This window comes from Humulus lupulus, chromosome 7 (assembly GCF_963169125.1).
Source record: "Humulus lupulus chromosome 7, drHumLupu1.1, whole genome shotgun sequence".
NCBI lineage: Eukaryota > Viridiplantae > Streptophyta > Magnoliopsida > Rosales > Cannabaceae > Humulus > Humulus lupulus.
The window spans coordinates 9,703,223-9,721,935 of NC_084799.1; the positions used below are offsets into that span (position 1 = coordinate 9,703,223).

The 18,713-nt window shown below is 35.1% G+C and overlaps 1 protein-coding gene across 1 annotated transcript; it reads right to left on the minus strand.

Moving 5' to 3' along the window:
* Nucleotides 1-12,465: 12,465 nt before the first annotated feature.
* On the minus strand, nucleotides 12,466-13,468 carry LOC133789437 (germin-like protein subfamily 1 member 20). The gene is made up of 2 exons (XM_062227283.1): nucleotides 13,292-13,468; nucleotides 12,466-13,199 (listed from the first exon to the last, which is right to left on the minus strand). Exons 1-2 carry the CDS (start codon nucleotides 13,413-13,415, stop codon nucleotides 12,646-12,648), a joined length of 678 nt encoding a protein of 225 aa, XP_062083267.1. The 5' UTR covers nucleotides 13,416-13,468; the 3' UTR covers nucleotides 12,466-12,645.
* Between the last annotated feature and the right edge of the window lie 5,245 nt (nucleotides 13,469-18,713).

Here is an 18,713-nt window from a genome sequence, read left to right on the forward strand (position 1 = left end):
AAAAGGCGTACCAAAAGCAGTCTACTATGTCAGCAAGAGACTGATCAGGGCAGAATTGAGATATCCACCAATCGAGAGGTTAGCATATTGCCTAATCCTGGCCTCTAGAAAGTTACGCCCCTACTTTCAAGCCCATCCTATCACAGTTCTAACTGACCAGCCCCTGCGGCAAGTCCTCCAAAAACCAGAGGCGGCTGGGCGATTATTAAAATGGGCAGTCGAATTAGGGCAGTTTGACATAACTTATTCACCACGAGCAGCAGTAAAGGGACAAGTCTTGGCCGATCTTATTGCAGAATTCACCGAACTCCCAGACAGCGAACAGTGCGTACAACCTAAAGCGCCTGAGCCTCAAGAAAAAGCTCCGTCGTGGAAGTTATTCACGGATGGGTCATCCAACGAATCCCACTCTGGAGCGGGAGTGATATTGATAACGCCAGAAGGGCATCGATTTCACTGCGCCATCAGGTTCGACTTCACCGCGTCAAATAATGAAGCAGAATACGAAGCACTCCTTTCTGGATTGAGAATGGCGAAAGATATGAGCATAAAAACGCTTGATATCTACAGTGATTCACAGCTGGTGGTGAATCAAGTTCTAGGAGAATATCAAGCGTGAGGTTTAAAATGGTGGCCTACTTAAATAAAACAAAGGACCTGCTACCCCAGTTCGCGAAGTACACCCTCCAGCAAATTCCGCGAGATTAGAATTCAAACGCAGATGCCTTAGCCAAACTTGCGAGCGCAAAGGATGCTGACACTTTGAACATTGTGCCAGTGGAAAGACTGAGTAAGCGAAGCATACAAGCGGTCAAATCCAGTATGGAGATTCGAATGGAGGATACATGGATGGCACCTTATTTGGAGTATCTGACAAACGGTGTGCTACCAACAGATAGAAACAAAGCCAGAACTCTACAAAGGCAAGCTGCTAGGTACATACTGGTCGATGGTGTTATGTACCGGAGAGGATATTCCTTGCCACTACTCAGATGCGTTACACCAGAAAAAAGCTAAGGAACTCATGAAAGAGGTGCATGAAGGCTTCTGTGGGGATCACGCTGGAGGGCAGAGTTTGGCAAAGAAGATTCTAAGGCAAGGCTACTTCTGGCCAACTATGAACGAGGATTCAATGGAGTTTGTACGAAGATGCGATAAGTGTCAAAGGTTCTCCAAGATTCCACGAGCAGCTCCCAACGAATTAAAACAGATGCAAAGCCCGTGGCCTTTTGCAGTATGGGGGATAGATTTGATTGGATCCCTACCTACAGGGAAAGGCGGAGTAAAGTACGCAGTCGTGGCAGTCGATTACTTCACCAAATGGGCCGAAGCTGAACCGCTCGCTACCATCACGACCAAGAAAGTTCTTGACTTTGTTATCAAGAACATTTTCTGTCGATATGGTTTGCCTAGAAAGATAGTTTCAGACAACGGAACCTAATTTGACAGCGACTTATTCACCGATTTCTGCGAAAGACATGGAGTTATTAAAAGCTTTTCTTCAGTTGCACACCCCCAAGCGAATGGGCAGGTCGAAGCCATGAATAAAACTCTTAAAGATACCCTGAAGAAAAGGCTTGAAGAAGCTAAGGGAGCGTGGCCAGACCAGCTGCCTGAAGTCCTCTGGTCGTATAGAACGTCTCACCGAACAGCGATAGGACATACCCCATTTTCCTTAGCCTATGGATATGAGGCGATGTTGCCTGTCGAATTAGATCCCCCCTCATATCGACGCCTAACATACGACCAGGACCAGAACAGCCAACTGATGATGGAATCCCTAGACTCGATTGACGAGATACGGGAGAAAGCCCAACTCCGAGTTGCTGCATACCAGAAAAAAGTCGCTCGGTACTTTAACTCCAAAGTTAAAGAAAGAAAATTCAACGTCGGAGACTTGGTGCTGCGACGAGTTTTCTTAAACACCCGCGACCCCACTGCTGGAGTACTCGGACCTAATTGGGAAGGACCTTACCAGATTGAAGAAGTCCTTCATCCGGGCACCTACAAACTTGCACGCTTAAACGGAGATCTTGTTCCAGGTTATTGGAATGGAGAACACCTGCGCAAGTACTGTCAGTGAATAGTCCTTTTTAAAGAACTGGCTTGTATTAATTTTTTTTCTTTTTACAAGTTTAGCAAAGAGGGTTAGCCACACTGTATGGCTAATCGCTCGTATATGTAAGATTATATTTTAGAATCACTCGTAAAGACATATTTAGTCCATTTTTAATACGAGATTATAAGGGACTGTGCGCAGCCAGTCATTCTTGCCAACTTTTGTAAATTTATATTTACAAGTATTTTTCATTACGTGTGTTGTTTTGCTGTATTACAAGTATTATTTTTTCACCCGAGCAGAAATGTTCGAACAGGTCGTGGTCAAGGCAAGTGACCAAGGACCTAAAGCTCCTCGATCACTTGGGGGGCATATAAGGCACATCGATAGCAAAGCGTACCGTGAGGTATGTAAACACATGAACAAAATGAGTGAAAGCATGCTAAGGTACTTAGAGTATTTTTCAAATTTTATATTTTGTTAAATCAAGTCAAAGTACTATGCTAAGTTCGGTCATACGGACAAATGTTATAATAAATGAAAATGTTATAGCATCATGATGTAATCTTTTACACCGCAAGCATCATTGCGTGGATGTAACTGTTCAAATAAAAGAAAAGGTTTGCTGCCTGTGCAACAAATTCAAAAAAGGTATTGTCTTTACATCACGACCTGTGGGTCGTATAATCAAAAGAAAGGAAAAATAATAAAAAAGCTCAAGAGGCATTGGGAGCAGGAGGATCTTTATCAGCATTCGGATTGGTCGCGTCCTCAACGGCTCTTTCTTCTTCTGCACCAGCAAGGCTTGGGGAAGCAGGGATCCTTGCTCTTGCCTCCTCTTCAGCCAGTTGAGCAGTGCAGCGAGCCAGCTCAGCAGTCCTAACATCTTCTGAAAGATAGCTGAAGTCGACACCCTGATTGTGTTTCCAGAAGTTATAAAAACATCAGAGCGTCTTCCTCTTATATCTTTCCAGATTCTTGGAGTTGTCAAGCTCCAGCTACTTTACTTTGCCCTCAAGAGTAGCAATGGCCTTGTCCTTGGACTTATGCTCCTCTTCCAGTCTCTTGCGTTCGCGATATTGGACTCGGCTGGCCTCCTGATACTCCTCCCTCTGCTTCCTTATAATAGCCTTTGAAGCTTCAGCCTCCGATAGCTTTGTCACCGCGACATCCCTCTGCTGAGCCATCGCCTCCAACTCCTTTGCATGCCTGGCCTCTGCAGCCGAAAGTTTCTCGGCTGCTTTCACCTAGTGCCTCTCGATAGCCTTTGCCCGAGCCTATTCGATGGTGGCTTGGGTGCGGGTACGAGCAGTAGTGGCAGACAGCAAAGCCTGAGGACAGAGGATAAAGTTAGAACCTGTGGCAAAGACTAAAAGACTAAGGCCAAAAAGATAAAGAAGCACTTACGCTGGCTATTTCGTTCAGGGTCCTGTTCAGAATTAGGTCGATCGTCATACTCTCTGCCTCAACCATTGCATCCTTGACGCGGTCGTTCTTCCCGATGTGCGCAATACGGTCTTTGGCTGCTCGTATGACACGGCTCGAGAGTTTGGCCCCAAGAGTTTCTTCCCGCTTGTCTTGTTCCCTGCTGGACGCAGCCAGAGGAGGGTTCATTGGAGCAGGGGGAGTCTCCTTCTCAACAGGGGCTGGGGGATGGGCAAAAGTTTGCCCAGTTGGCACGCCCCTAGGAGGGTCTTCTGTTCAACTCTTTTTGGCAGGTCCCTGGCTCGTCTCGCCGTTGTGTCTCCGTGACGACTTTCGCCGAAGCTGAGGAACTTCCTCTTCCTCCTCAGCCTGGTATAAGTCGAAGATATTGGGAGTGGCCATATCTGCACACAAGTAAAAACATTCAAAGGGTAAAGATAAAGGCAGATGAAAACTCTTTATTCAACGGAAAAGAAGGTCACCAAGTTAATACCCGAGCTACAACTACTGGTCGCTATACTATTGACTCTATTAGTCACACACTCACTATCTGGCACGAAGAAGTCTGGCCCTAGATTTGGAGTATATGTAAAGTTTCCCTCCCCGTCAAACAAGTGACAGGGAATTGGCAAGCTATTTAAAAGCAAAATAACTTTACTGTTCTCATCAGAGGATTCCCCCAAGTCCACAACCGGCTCTTTGGCCTTTTGTTTCCCCTTGCCTTGGGGAGCAGAAGGCCTTTCTGCGGAAGGATTGCCTGTGGGCTCCCTGATTGTAACCCTCGTTGGCCTCCTTCGAGGAGGGGACGCAGGGGATTGCTGCTCGGGAACCCCCTCGGCAGTGGCATTGGCTACCACGGGTCTTCTTGTTTCATGGCGAGGAGCCAGGAGGCCAGACAGCCTCAGGTTTTCATCAGTAACCAGGGACTTGACGCTTTTTTCTGCGTCTGTCATCCTGGCCAATGCATTGGACCTCAACACCATGTCTGGTGTTGGGGTCGGACGTAACCATGGGACTGAAAGACAAAGTATAGTTTGAGAAGAATGAAGGGAGACTCTTTGATTAAAAGTATCGACCAGTAAAAGACAGCACTTACCTCCTCGAGCGAAGGCCAGGTTGTTGCTGGTTATGTTCGGAGTAAGGAAGTACTCCTTATTGTACTGCCCTACGTTGGATATGTGCGTAGTGTCACTCAAGAACGTCCGGTTTTTCTCCTGGTGACAAAGATGGAAGAAACCCATCCCATATTGTTGCGGGTTAGATTTAAGGTCAAAAAGATAATTGACCTCGTGGGGGGTAGGTTCTGGCCATTTTTTAAGTTTGTACAGGATATAGAGTGCGACCAGCATTCTATATCCGTTTGGAGTAATTTGGAAAGGGGCGACGTTGAAATAATTAGCCACCCCCTGATAAAAAGGATGTAGAGGGAGGAAAGCCCCCGCCTCTATGTGATACCGAGACCAGGTGCTATATATACCTCCGGGGAGGTTAGCCCTTTGGTCTGCGGCAGGAATTTTAATGGAAACCCCTGTGAGACGGTACTTCCTGAAATAGTTAGCAACCATCCGAAGGGTCACTACGCTGGTCGGGGAGGTATACCACTCGACATCAGGCAGATTCTGATGGTGAGGGCGGGCTCTAATTTGGATGTTAGGGTCAGGAACAGGATTGTCTCGACCGCTGGTCGAGGGAGCCCTAGCCTGCGAATCAGGCTGGGTAGGAAGGTTTGGACTATTGTCAGATTCAAGTCTTTTCTTGCCTATAGATTTGAAACGAGCCATTTGTGATGGAGAAGGATGAGGTCTGAAAGAGGATCGTGCGAAAGGAATCTCGTGGATTCGGTCAGCCGGTTGTTCTTCGCCTTCGAGCAGCTGAGCGAGAAGATCGTCGTCGATGGGTCGTTCACCTCCCCACAAATCTGGCATCAAGGTCTGCAAACAGAAGAATGGGGAGGTGAGGATAAAGAATTTTTAAAGGCTTTTTAGAATGGCGCTGGTCGAGTATAAAAGTCGAGCTTTTATACAACAACATTCTAACTAAAAGCTAAATTTTTCCACATGAACAGTTTGAGAAACGGATCAAAGGGTGAAAGTAAAAAGTTTTTCAAAAAAGCTTTTTCAACTCCCCTTAGGGCGGGAAAAACCTATTTTCCAACTAGCCTAAAGATCGAATTTTTACTTCGACTTTACGTCCTAAAAGTATGATCCTGACTATTAAACTAACTCGTAACCCTTTTTTCGCCTACAAGACATTCTACTCACAAGCGTCTTAAACCAGAAACAGATGAACTCAAACAGTCGACATACAGAAGCATGCATTGCGAAAATATAAAACATAAAAATTCGAAGGCTTACCAAAAAAAAGATCGTTGAGAAGGGTAAAGAGTCGTCGGAAGTCGAGGTGCTTTCAAGATGAACTTGGAAAGTGCAGAAGAACGGTTTCTGGGAGAAGACGAAAGCTCTGGTTTTAGGGTTTCTGGAGTGAGTAGTGGTGTGCGTAAAAAGAAAAAGAAGATTTCGGAGATATTATATAAGTTTGTCTGTGGCATTAAAAATGTGTAATAATTAGTTTCCCTTTTTCGAAGTATGGGGAAGCGGAATGGCCGTCGAATTATTACTGGGGAACCAAAAAGTCATGATTAGACAGAAGTAGGTTACTTTTTCCAAGAACACACGAGGGGTTCTGACACGCATGGTGGGGTTATCGAAGGGTCATTCGCTCAAAAGTTTATTTATTGCTCATAATAAATAAACTTGGGGGGCAAATGTTATCCAAAAAATTGGCATTGATGACGTGGCAAGTGATCCCTGGACACGTGACCGACACCTGGAAGAGCTCTGCTAGTGTATCGACCAGAAGACGTCTTAGAAGCAGTAAGCTGCCTAATCTGACCTGCGACCAGTCTGGTCGATGGTTCCGCATACAATGTAATATTACTGTAAAGATCTTTGTAAATCCCGAATTTAACTCACACAATCTCCTGAGTATTCGATTATTTAGGAGAGAATATCGGCAACTAAATCATGTAATCCCCCTTGAGCCTATAAATAGAAAAGGATAGCTCAAGGGAGGGGACTTTTGCTTTCGCATTACTTGATACTAGTGTAATTCTATCTGAAACATCGTACTGTTCTTCAGAGGTTGGTGAAACTCATTGAACCCTTGTTCTTTGATCACTCCTTTGATTCACACATCAATAACAATCTAAGTCACGTAGGCCATTACCAGATCCTGGGGCCGAACCACTATAAAACATCGTGTTCTTATTGCTTTTTGTCATTCGATTCTTTTCAACACATTCATTCATATCAAGCATATTCTGACTCCGTGTCAGTTGACCAAAATCTGAGTCAACAATAATATCTATATATGTGACATCTAAACACAACGTTGTTAACATATATATATATTTACATCACTACATGACAAATATATAAAATACAATAATATTTTTAAAAAAATTAATAATAGAAATAAAATAATAATAGAAAAATAATAGTTTAGACAGTAGTATACATGCATAAATTATTTTTAGTTTCTAATATATCACAATGTCCTTTGGTTAATTTGATGAAGAAAAAGAGTTACAATCACTTGATAAAAAATGATATGTATGCATATTTATTATTTTTAAATAAATATGATTTAATTTTTTAAATTATCATAAAATATCTTAAAAATATCATATTTTAATTAATTAATTAATTAATTTTGTTTATGTTTGTTCTAGTTTTTGAATTTGATAGTGAAAACAAAAGATTATATATTATATGTTTAATATAATATTAAGTTTAAGTTTAACTAAATTTTATTTATGTTATAAAATATATAGTTTTATTATTTTTTGTTGACCGCGTTTTTGGCCAACGACGTGAGAACGTAAAAAATTATAAAGCCTTCAAGAGAAATTAAACGACACAGACAATTTTGAACAGAAAGTAAATAACACACGTAATTTTTATAGTGGTTCAACCCCAATATGTTGGTAATAGCCTAATCCACTTAGAGATATGATTATTTATCTACACTCAAGATCAGATGAACCTGAGTCAACTGAGTTTCTTCAGTGTAGATTCTTAGAATACAAGAATTCTCTCAGGAAAAAGTACTCTCTCTCTCTAGAAAATTCAGATCAAAGTTCAAACTTCCAAAAAGTTATTTTCTGATCCCATAAGCCTTATATTTATAGGCTTAGGATCGTACAGAAGATATCCCCATAATCGGGATATTTTATTATTCTCATTATATTTAAATTACAAAAATATTCAAAATGTAACACAACACCAAATTTGTGGGAAGAATGAGAGATTCCCGTGTATGCCAAGACCGATTCTTGTTGAAGCCGTTTATGGGAATCTTGACGTAGTCCTGTTCTATCTGGTTGATGAATATCACCTTCAGTCTGGTCGGCCACACCTCTACTGGGCAGTCATGCACTTGACTGAGCAGACATGCACTTAGCTGGGCAGACATACACTTAGCTGGTCGGACATGGTCATGACCGATCGGCCAAGTTCATGCCCTGGTCGGACAAAGTCATGCCTGGGCAGAAAAGGTCACTCCTGGGCAGACAAGATCACTCCTGGGCACATGACTGGTCGGACAAGGTCATGCCTGGTCGGTCATGACACTTCTCAAGCCAGTCAAAATTCTTCAATGGCCTACTGAGCTACTCCTAAGCCAAGTCACCGATCCATTCCTTGCCACTTGTCATTTCTATTGCCACATCATCATTCTCAAATTTTGGGGATAACATTTTTAAATAATTATCATTGTAAAATATCTTATTTTAATTTGTTTAATTAATTATTTATTTAAGTTTAAATCATGTTTACAATCTACCATTAAATATAAGAATATTCTATTAAATATAAGACTATTTCGTTAAAGTTGACAGAAAAAAATAAAAAACCGTTAAAACCAAGAATTTCTATTATCTACACACTCTCTATATAGAAGATATATATATTAAATTATCTTTCTCTCACTACTAGAATTATAGTTTTTTACTTCGGTTTTTATACTCAGCATACAAAAAAACTAAAGCAAAAGCCTTTTTAAACTCTTTTACTTTGCTTTTGAATTTGATGCTTAAAAAAAATTAGATACTACTTCGCTTTATTATAAAAACGAAGTTAAAAATTCAATTGAAAGAGGGTCATGTTTGGTTGCACAGGCCTGTGACTTCTGTTTAGAGAGAATAAAGATGTAAAAAAATGGCCAAGCCAAACGCGTCCCTTATTAGTGGTTGTGCACTTTCTACTGCGCTTTTTACTTTCCACTTCGGTTTTTACATAAAAACCGCAGAAGAAAGTACACAGCCCAACACCCTTAAAACCCCCTTCTTCAACCCGAACAGCCATAATACCTCTTCTCTCCTCTGTTGAAACCCCAAAACCTCCATTGATGTAACTGTATGGCAACACCATTTTCTTGAATCAAACCTTTTTTTTTTCATTATTTCTTACAACTTTCCTTCATTATAAACCGAAATATAGCCCTAAAATCCTTATGTTTTTTTAGAGGAAAAAATACATTTGGCCATGGGTATTATTTATCATGGTTTCTTGGTGTTTCTTGCTAGATTTTGACCGAATTTTTGTCATTGTATGGTGTTTTTGAGCTTCAAAACATGTATGGATTACTAAAACATTGTTTTGATGATAATTTTTTTTTTTCTATGTTTTTTTATATTATTCCAAATTTTATAATTAGATTTATTAATATTTTGTTAAATTTTCTAATTATTTGTTTATTTTGTTATTTTAAATAATGTGATAAAATTTGGTTTATTATAAATATATATATATATGTATATTAGTAAATTTTAGAAATTGTGACAAGATGAATTTGCTTTTTAAATATTTGAAAAAATAAATAGCTTGAAGATGATCAAAGTGTTGTTCATTAGTTTTTATAACTAGTTTGATTTGTTTTTTTTTCTTTCTATTTATTGGTTTGATGATTAATTATGTAGTTTACTAATTATGTAAGTAATGTTTTAGTAGGGTCGTCGATTGAGTGGTGACTTTGTTGTTCATTTCGGGTGAATTGAAGAGTAATATTGAAGGTTAGTTATTTTTTATTTTTATTTATATTACTACAAGATTTATGTATAAAGATGAGGTTAATTAAATCATGCATATTGGATTTAATTAGTGAAAGTTATGTTTGAAAATTAGTGAAATAGGCTCTGAGAAATTTGCGTGTTGTGGTGATATAAGGATGGATTCATTTATGCTTGATTATTGTGTTTGTTTATGTTGTTTTTATAGGAAATTATGGAATTGCGGTATGCTATAAAAACAGATGATACTCTGTCGAATTTTTTATAAATTTTATAAGACTAGAACCTAATATTGATGGATTCATCTATGGTTGATTATTGTGTTTGTTTGTATTGATTTTATAGGTAATTATAAAATTGGGTATGCTGTAGAAATAGAGGAAACTCTGTCGATTTTTTTAAAAAATTTATAAGACTAGAACCTAATATAAGTTTTTTTCTAATTTATTAGGAATTTAATATTGTTATTAGTATGGATAAATCATGGATACTTGAGAGGAGAGAAACATCACAATTTCAAGATGGGTTCAACAAATTTCTAGAGTTTTTCCTAAAGAATTGTAGTGATCCACAAAAAATTCGTTGTCTCTGTATCGATTGTTATAATGGAGTAAAGGGAATATTACCATGATAAATGATCATGTATTTTGTCAGGGATTTGGTATAAGTTATAGTAGACGGTATTGGCATGGAGAATTATTAAATGACGACCCATATCAATTAGGTAGGCAACGTGTAGATGATTTTGAGAGTGATGATTTTGACTATCATCCTAACGGGGCGGGGCAGGGTCGGGGATGGCTCCCCCGTCCCCGCCCCGTCTCGCGGTCGGGGCCCCATCGGGTACCCGTTTAATAAAAATGTTTAATTTTTATTTCTAAAATTGATAAAATAAATTATACCATTAATAAATATATATTTTTAGGGAACGACTACAACGCATTCCTTTTTTTTTTTGCAACACCAGTGTATTCTTTTTCTATTTCGGTGCCTGGATAGATATAATCCTAAATTTTTTTATATGACGGTGTACATTGTAGATATTTAGAATATCTTGCAAATTTTCAAGAAATTATGAATAGTTTACGAAGCCAAAAACAGAGTTCAAACTGTCAAATTTTACACGCGTACACAAAAAATCGGGCACGTGTGCAACAGACAGTTTAGACTCTGTTTCAGTACCATAATTTATTCAGAATTTCTTGAAAATTTGTACGATATTCTAGATAGCTATAATGTACACCATCATATAATTTTTTTTTTTTGGATTATAACTATTCAGGTGCCGAAATAGAAAAAGGATGCACCAGTGTTGCAAAAAAAGGGATGCATTGTAGTCGCTCCCTATATTTTTATATATATTATTATATTATATATTTTTAATAATATTTATATTAAAAATATAAATTACAATGAAAACGGGACAGGTTCGGGACGGGGGTCATGTTCCCCGCCCCATTAGGGGCGGGTTCCCACGAGGATCCTTCCCCGCGGGTTAAATTGGCATCCCTAGCTTTATGTTTAAGTGTTTGAGTATATTACTTTTGTAGTTTGTTTCTTGAAATGCATTAAAATCACATTTCTTTTCTAATTAATTTCTAATTTTCTATAAACTTATGTTTCATGATTATATTTTTTTTCAAAATTTTTACCAAGGTCCAATTTGTAAAATAATTAATCAAACCAAACTAACAACAAACTTTAAAAATGAAAAAGTGTAAAACAATGGTATTTTTGAAAAATTTGCTACCAATGCCCATTTTTGGCCCAAAGCCCAATTGGCCCAGCCCAACCCAAAACTAGACCTGACCAAACCCGAAACTCGAATTTGAACAAAAATCCGAAAAATTCAGATCGAATTCGGTACCACTTTTCTTACCCTGAAACCCACAAAATCTGAACCTGATACACCCGAAAATCTGACCCGTGTACACCCCTAAGTTATTTTAGTATAATATGAATTTTTTTATGTTTATTATTATTATTATTATGTATGGTATTATATTTTGTAATTCACCTTACCCATTTTTCATATTTTTTTAACTTTTAGTGCATTTTTGTAAATTTCTCAGTTTTTTTTTGCTTTCATATTTTTTTCTTTGAAGGATATTGTCGTTTTTAATCCCTTCGTAAGCTTTTATGTCGTTTCTATATAATGTTGTCGTTTTCTAGTTTAATGTCCCTTCTAATTATTGTACATTGCAAATGTTTTCTTTTTTTCAAAAATAGACAATCTTGGTTTGTGCAAGACAAAGGCACGGTTTAATCTAACAAACGTACACCAAATCTTAATTAAGTTTTATTTTTTAAAGAACTCGTAAGGAGTTAAAATATAAAAATAGAAAAAGGAATTGTTGCTATAAAAATGAAGAGATGATCTTCATTTTTGGCTATAGCAATTACAATTGTGCTTAAACCCTTCTTTTATGTAGTGAGTAGCAAGATGATCTTCCGGAAAATATAAAAATGTTTAGTTGATTTAATGGTGATCTAATTATTATTTATTCAGGAGATTTAACTCTTGGTAAATGGGGAAGGCTACCATATTGGACATTTGATCAATATTTATTTGATTTAACTTTTATTTGAACGCACATTACCTTAATAATAAGATCCAATCACTCATAATGCAAACAGTTATAGAGTTTTGGAGTTCTGTAAACAATCATAATAAACTAAATTCATTTAATATTTGAAATCTAATCATATCCGGCATCTAATAATTGTATGCCATGTACTACATAAATATAAATTTTTATTAGTTAGTGAATTAACTTGAATTAGATAAGAATTAAAATGAAAATATGTATCATATATTTTTTTTCAGATATGTTGTCGTTTCTAATGGACTGATGGAACCAGAAAAAAAACATATATAATTATACAATTTATGGGAAAGAATGAGCACAAACGTAATTCTTTTATTTCAGCAACTCTATATCGCAATGATGTCAACGACAGAATGGTAACATTAATGCAAAACCAATCTGTAAGTTTATTACATGGTGAAAACAAATAATATAAAATATTGTAGTTGAAACAAATAGGCTATAATAAGTTGATCTTGACTTCTTCGCTATCACATTATCAATCATTAGTTGTTGTCATACCAGAATTGCTTCTGGAGATAGTTGATGACATTCTTGTCCACTTGGAAGGCTCTAGCAAGAATATCAGGGTTGATGCTAGGATTTGATCCAAATACAGCATTTGCAATCGTGATTACTCCTGCGTTTTGGCTACTGAGACCAGCAAAAGCAACTGCTGGAGTGTGTTCTGGATTGAATTGGAAGTGAATCATACCTATCGGGAATACAAACACATCTCCCTCTTTTAGAACCTTTGTAAACAGACGGTTTCCATCTTGGTTGGATGAAACAAAACCCACGTAGAGAGTTCCCTTAACGACCACTAGGATTTCAGAGCCGCGAGGGTGAATGTGAGGTGGGTTTTGGCCATATGGAGCATAGTCAATGCGAGCCAATGATATTCCAAGAGTGTTGAGTCCTGGAATCTTGTCCACGTTCAATTGTGTCACATTAGATCCAACTGGGTTATTTGTGTCTCTTGGAGTGTTGAGGCCAGAAAAGAAGAAATCTTTGGCTTTGACAAGTTTGGGATCCTTGCAAAACTTTCCATTCACAAACACTGATGATCAAAATAATGTTTTTGTTAGTGCCAATACAAGTACAGAATAATAAAGAATCAAATAAAAATAGGAAAAATATATAAAAACTTACAAGCTTTGTGGGGTTCATCAACAGCCACACAAAAGTCCTGGAGAGGGCTTGGGTCATAGGCAGTGGCAATGGAAGTTGCCAAAGCCAAAACAGCTAGTGGGAGAAGAAAATAGACAGCTTTCATGTTTGATGAATATGCTTGAGTAGTATATATGCTAAATGTTCTTCAGATTGTTATTTGAGTAAGCTAGAGTTGAGGATTTAGCACTAGATCACATATCTATTTATATACAGATAGGAGTCTGATTTAGTCAATCATATTACAAGAAATGGACAAAAGACTTGGTTGTTTTCTTAGGGCGCTTTTGCCTGATAAAAGACTTGGTAAATTTTGGTTCAACCTAATATTCTTTTTATAATAATATGATAATATTGATAAAGTTATATATATATGCTTTGGGTATATACTTCAACCACTCATATAGACTTGGCTTTGGGTGATTTATCTGGGGATTGTTAAATCAGAAGGATTTATTATTATTAAAGGCCTGATCGATATTTTCAAATGATGAAACCCAAGACATAGTCTCTGATGGGAACCAAGACTAGAGTTATTCAACTTAAGTACGTATACGTTCAAATTATTACTTTATGTTATATAATTATTAATGCACCAAAATTCAATTGAACGTTATTAGTTATATGGTTCATAACAAATGAAATATAAATGAGGTTTCTCTCTAATTATAGTCTCTGATGGGAACCAAGACTAGAGTTATTCAACTTAAGTACGTATACGTTCAAATTATTACTTTATGTTATATAATTATTAATGCACCAAAATTCAATTGAACGTTATTAGTTATATGGTTCATAACAAATGAAATATAAATGAGGTTTCTCTCTAATTATTTACTGATCAATCTATCTCTCCTCCTCCTCCAATCTCTTGATATTTTGGGTGCATGTGATAGAAGAAATAATTTTGAATTAAGGAAAAATAATCAAGTTCAATGTAATAGTGTAATAATTAATTTAGTTTTAGTGACTAAAACCTGATACAATTATATAACCCAGGGTTGAAGTTCGAGACACTAAATTTTAGGAGTAAAAATGAAATTTTGGTTCAAGAATTTAAAATAACATAATTATACATTTTGAATCATTCATTTATTTTCATTACTGTTTTTGAATGATGTCGTTTATTTATTATTGTTTTATATATTTAATGTTGTTTTCCTGGTGATGTCCTTTGTTGTCCACCTAATTGGCATTTTATGTATTTAATGCCATTTTTATATTTTAATATGTTATTTCACTTTAATGTCGTTTTTCCATTTAATGTTGCGTTTTCACTTTTCTGTCTCATTTAAGGGTAATGTCGTTTTGTGATCCTTTCTTTTAAGTCTTTGTATAATTAGCCTTTTATCATCAATACTTTTTTTTGGAAAAATTGCAAAACAAACGACATTTCTAAAAAAGTATTCAAAATACAGCTAATCTCAACAATTACACATTTGTGATGAAATTCGTCACCTTAATTTACGGTTCTAGAAAAAAAAAAACCCCCACTTGCACAGATTTTGATATCTAAATATATGGAAGACAAATTTATAAAAAAATATATTAAATATATATATATATACTGTACTCACATACATATTCATATATATCTATATATATATATATATATATGCATAGATCTAGTATCGAGTCATTCTTCTATTTTGTTTTTTTTTTAATTTGTTTTTTCTGTTAAATAGTATATATATATAAAATATATATCATGTTTTTCGTAATTGTATATGCACAATATACATTATATTGTATTAAGTATATGGGGTTATTTTTCTTTTTTGTTTTTTTCTTAATTTTTTTTATTAAACAATATATATAATATACACTAATTATATGATGTTCATTCGTAGTTGTATATGCACAATATACAATACAATATCTATATATATAAATTTAATATATATGATTATATTGTATTAAGTCCATTGCCTTTATATATCTATACTATATATATGCGTGAATCCTGTATTGAGTCATTCTTTTTTTTTTTTTTTTTCTTAATTTGTTTTTTCTGTTAAATAGTATATATATATAAAATATAAATTGATTATATATCATGTTATTCGTAATTGTATATGCACAATATACATTATATTGTATTAAGTATACGGGGTCATTTTTCTTTTTTGTTTTTTTCTTAATTTATTTTTTCTATTAAACAATATATATAATATACACTAATTATATGATGTTCATTGGTAGTTCTATATGCACAATACACAATATAGTATCTATATATATATATAAATTTAATATGTATGCTTATATTGTATTAAGTCCATTGCATTTATATAGTAATATAATAAAAGGCTATCATCATTTATTAAATATTAATATATATGAAGGCAACGTGGTTTAATGCATGTGAAAGTTACACGTATTGATAGGCTTGTTGCTCGAGTCATACTATGCTGGTGTGTGGATAACATATACGGTCATCCTTCTTATTTATTTTTTTCTTATTTTCTTATTTTCTTTTTTCCTTTCAATTTCTTTTTATATTTCTTTAATCATAAAATTATCACACGCATAGACACTATGTATTACATTATTTTATCTTTTACTAAATAAATAAAAATTGAAGTAATATTCTTCTTGATCAAAATAAATAAATAAAAATTTGACACTTATATTTTATTATTAATATTATTTACTTGTTATATTTTTTGTTACCTTTTTTTGTTTTGTCTAAGTTTTTTTTTTCTAGAGAACCATCATCCATCATGTAAATTTTTTATACTATCATTGTATACTTTGATTTTTCTTAAATTAATTACTCAGTAAAATTTATTCGAATATTTCTATTTTTCATTATTATTTTTATTCCCTTTCTTCTATTATTTTGTATTGAGATTTATTTTTTAATAGTATTTTTTTAAAATTAAGTAATTAAAATGTGTTCTATTTTCATCATTTAAATAAATATTAAGATTATTATAATATGATATATATTATTTAATATCATATTATATATTTTAAAAAATATCATATTATGTTTTTATAATATTTTCTTTTTAAATTTAATAAATAAAATTTGTACTCTATATGTCATAATTTTTTTTTAAATTAACATTATGAAATGATATATATTATTTAATTATTTACTATAATATTTTATATTTTTTAAAATATCATATTACAATATCTAGCAAAGTTATAAAAAGATATCATAAAGCGTAATTTTAATTAAAATCATACTATTTGTAAAAAAATTATATTAGTTTCATATTAATTATAAACAAATATATTACAACTTTATAGAATTATTTTGAAAATAATAAAGAAGAAATAGTATTTTATGATTATTTTTTTAAGACAAATGTGATCATTCATTTTATGTACCTGTTATTGTTTTCTTTTTCTTTTTAATTTAATTATTTTTATATTATTAAAACTATGTATGTGTATTAACTTTTGCTGGATATACATGTTATTGTATGTGTATTATAAAATCAGAGGAGTGGAAAAATACATAATAATAATAATATCTTAAATTCAATAAGTAACACAGTCAATTCAATTTTCAAACCCAAGAGAATAAATTTATTAATTATGAACTATTTGTTTATATTATTATTTACTTTCTTCACTTACAAGAATTCAAAACAAAAATATATTTATCTACTTATTTATTTTTAAATCACTTTTAGTCTTCTGACAATAGGAAAAATACTAGAGAAAGAATAACAATGTTAACGGATTGCTCGTGCCTTAGGCACGAGCCATTCACTAGTATATATATATATTCATAAATATTGTCCTTCTTATCTTTTTAATTTTTCTTTCTTTTCATTTAAAGAGTCATATTTATATTAAAAGTCATCTATATTAGGGGTGAACATTTGACCCGCAAAACCTGAAAACGTACATAACCCGCTCGACCTGAACCCCAAGAACCTATATTTTCGAATAAAACCCTTTCATTTCGAGCCTAACCCGATATAAAGTCGGGTTCAGGTTCTAAATTTTAACATACACGGGTAACCCGACTGAGTGTATTTAAAAAAAAATTAAACCAAAAAAAAACATAACCATAAATGCAACGCCCTACTACTCAAGGACCGTGACACCATATATTTTATATAGTGATAAACTCGCTAAAGGAGTCATTTGGCCATAATCGTGTAACTAAATGTTATTAACAGTTTAGGGTTAAATTCTTTGGTCAAAGGTACCATCGTTTCATTAAAACGTTTACCTCATATACACCCTGCCGACCTAAGCGACAAAATAAGGTTTGACCCTAGTTCCTCTTTAAACCCTCGGTCGTAGTGGTCGAGCAGCCGCATATGTACACATCGTCACCTAAGCTCTCCAACTCAAGGATGGTCTAATTTTCTTTTCCTCTTACCTGCACCATATAGCACCTATGAGCCAAGGCTCATCAAGAAAACTTAAACATGCTCATAAGCAGTTAATAACATATATCCAAATCATAATAAGCATGCCTACCAGTAATAACCCTACTCATGCATGCATACCATTCATATAAATTACTATAGTGTCATATGGGCCAATAGCCCAAGATAAACAATCAATGAATCATATTGGGGCCTAATGCCCAAAATACATGATTAATAAATCATATTGAGGTTCTACGCCCTAGGATAAGGGACTGATAAGTCACCCCGGGCCCTTTGCCCTATCTTCTATGTAACTAGCCTTGGAGCTGGCCCAACGTACCTGGTGCTGAGTTTTCCACGACCAATAGGTTTGTCAAGCGTATATCACACTCGTGGTTAGGAATAACCATATGGATCAGTGCTTAGCGTACTATTGCCATCCTTGACTAATAATTCAATGCTTTACGACCAGCACTCAGTGTGCTAAGGCCATCCTTGAGTAATAAGTCAGTGCTTTACGACCAGCACCCAGCGTGCTAAGGCTGTCCTTGACTAATAAGCCAATACTGGGGCCCAGCCCTAGGATATGGGACTAATAATCACCCCGGGGCCAACTTCCCTATCCTCTATATAACCAGCCATGGAGTTGGCCCACCGTACCCGGCGTTGAGTTTTTCCCTACCAATAGGTCGGTCAAACGTATGATGCACTCCTAGTTAAGCATAACCATATCGACCAGCACTCAGCGCATTATTGCCGCCCTTGACTGATAAGTCAATGCTTCATGACCAACGCTCAGCGTAATTGTCATCGTTGACTGATAAGTCAAGCCTTTCTCAATAAGATAATGCAAACAGACACATACCATATGTTAAATATCCAAATATAAAGCATTCAGCAAGCTTAATCAACAATCCCAAGCATAATTATAATCATGCACATTCTCAAGCATTCATGCCCTATTCATATTCCTGTTCAATAATTCGGGAATCACAAGTATAATCATAATCATGCACATTTAAAGAGACCCAAGCTCTGATCAATTCTATATTCCACATTCA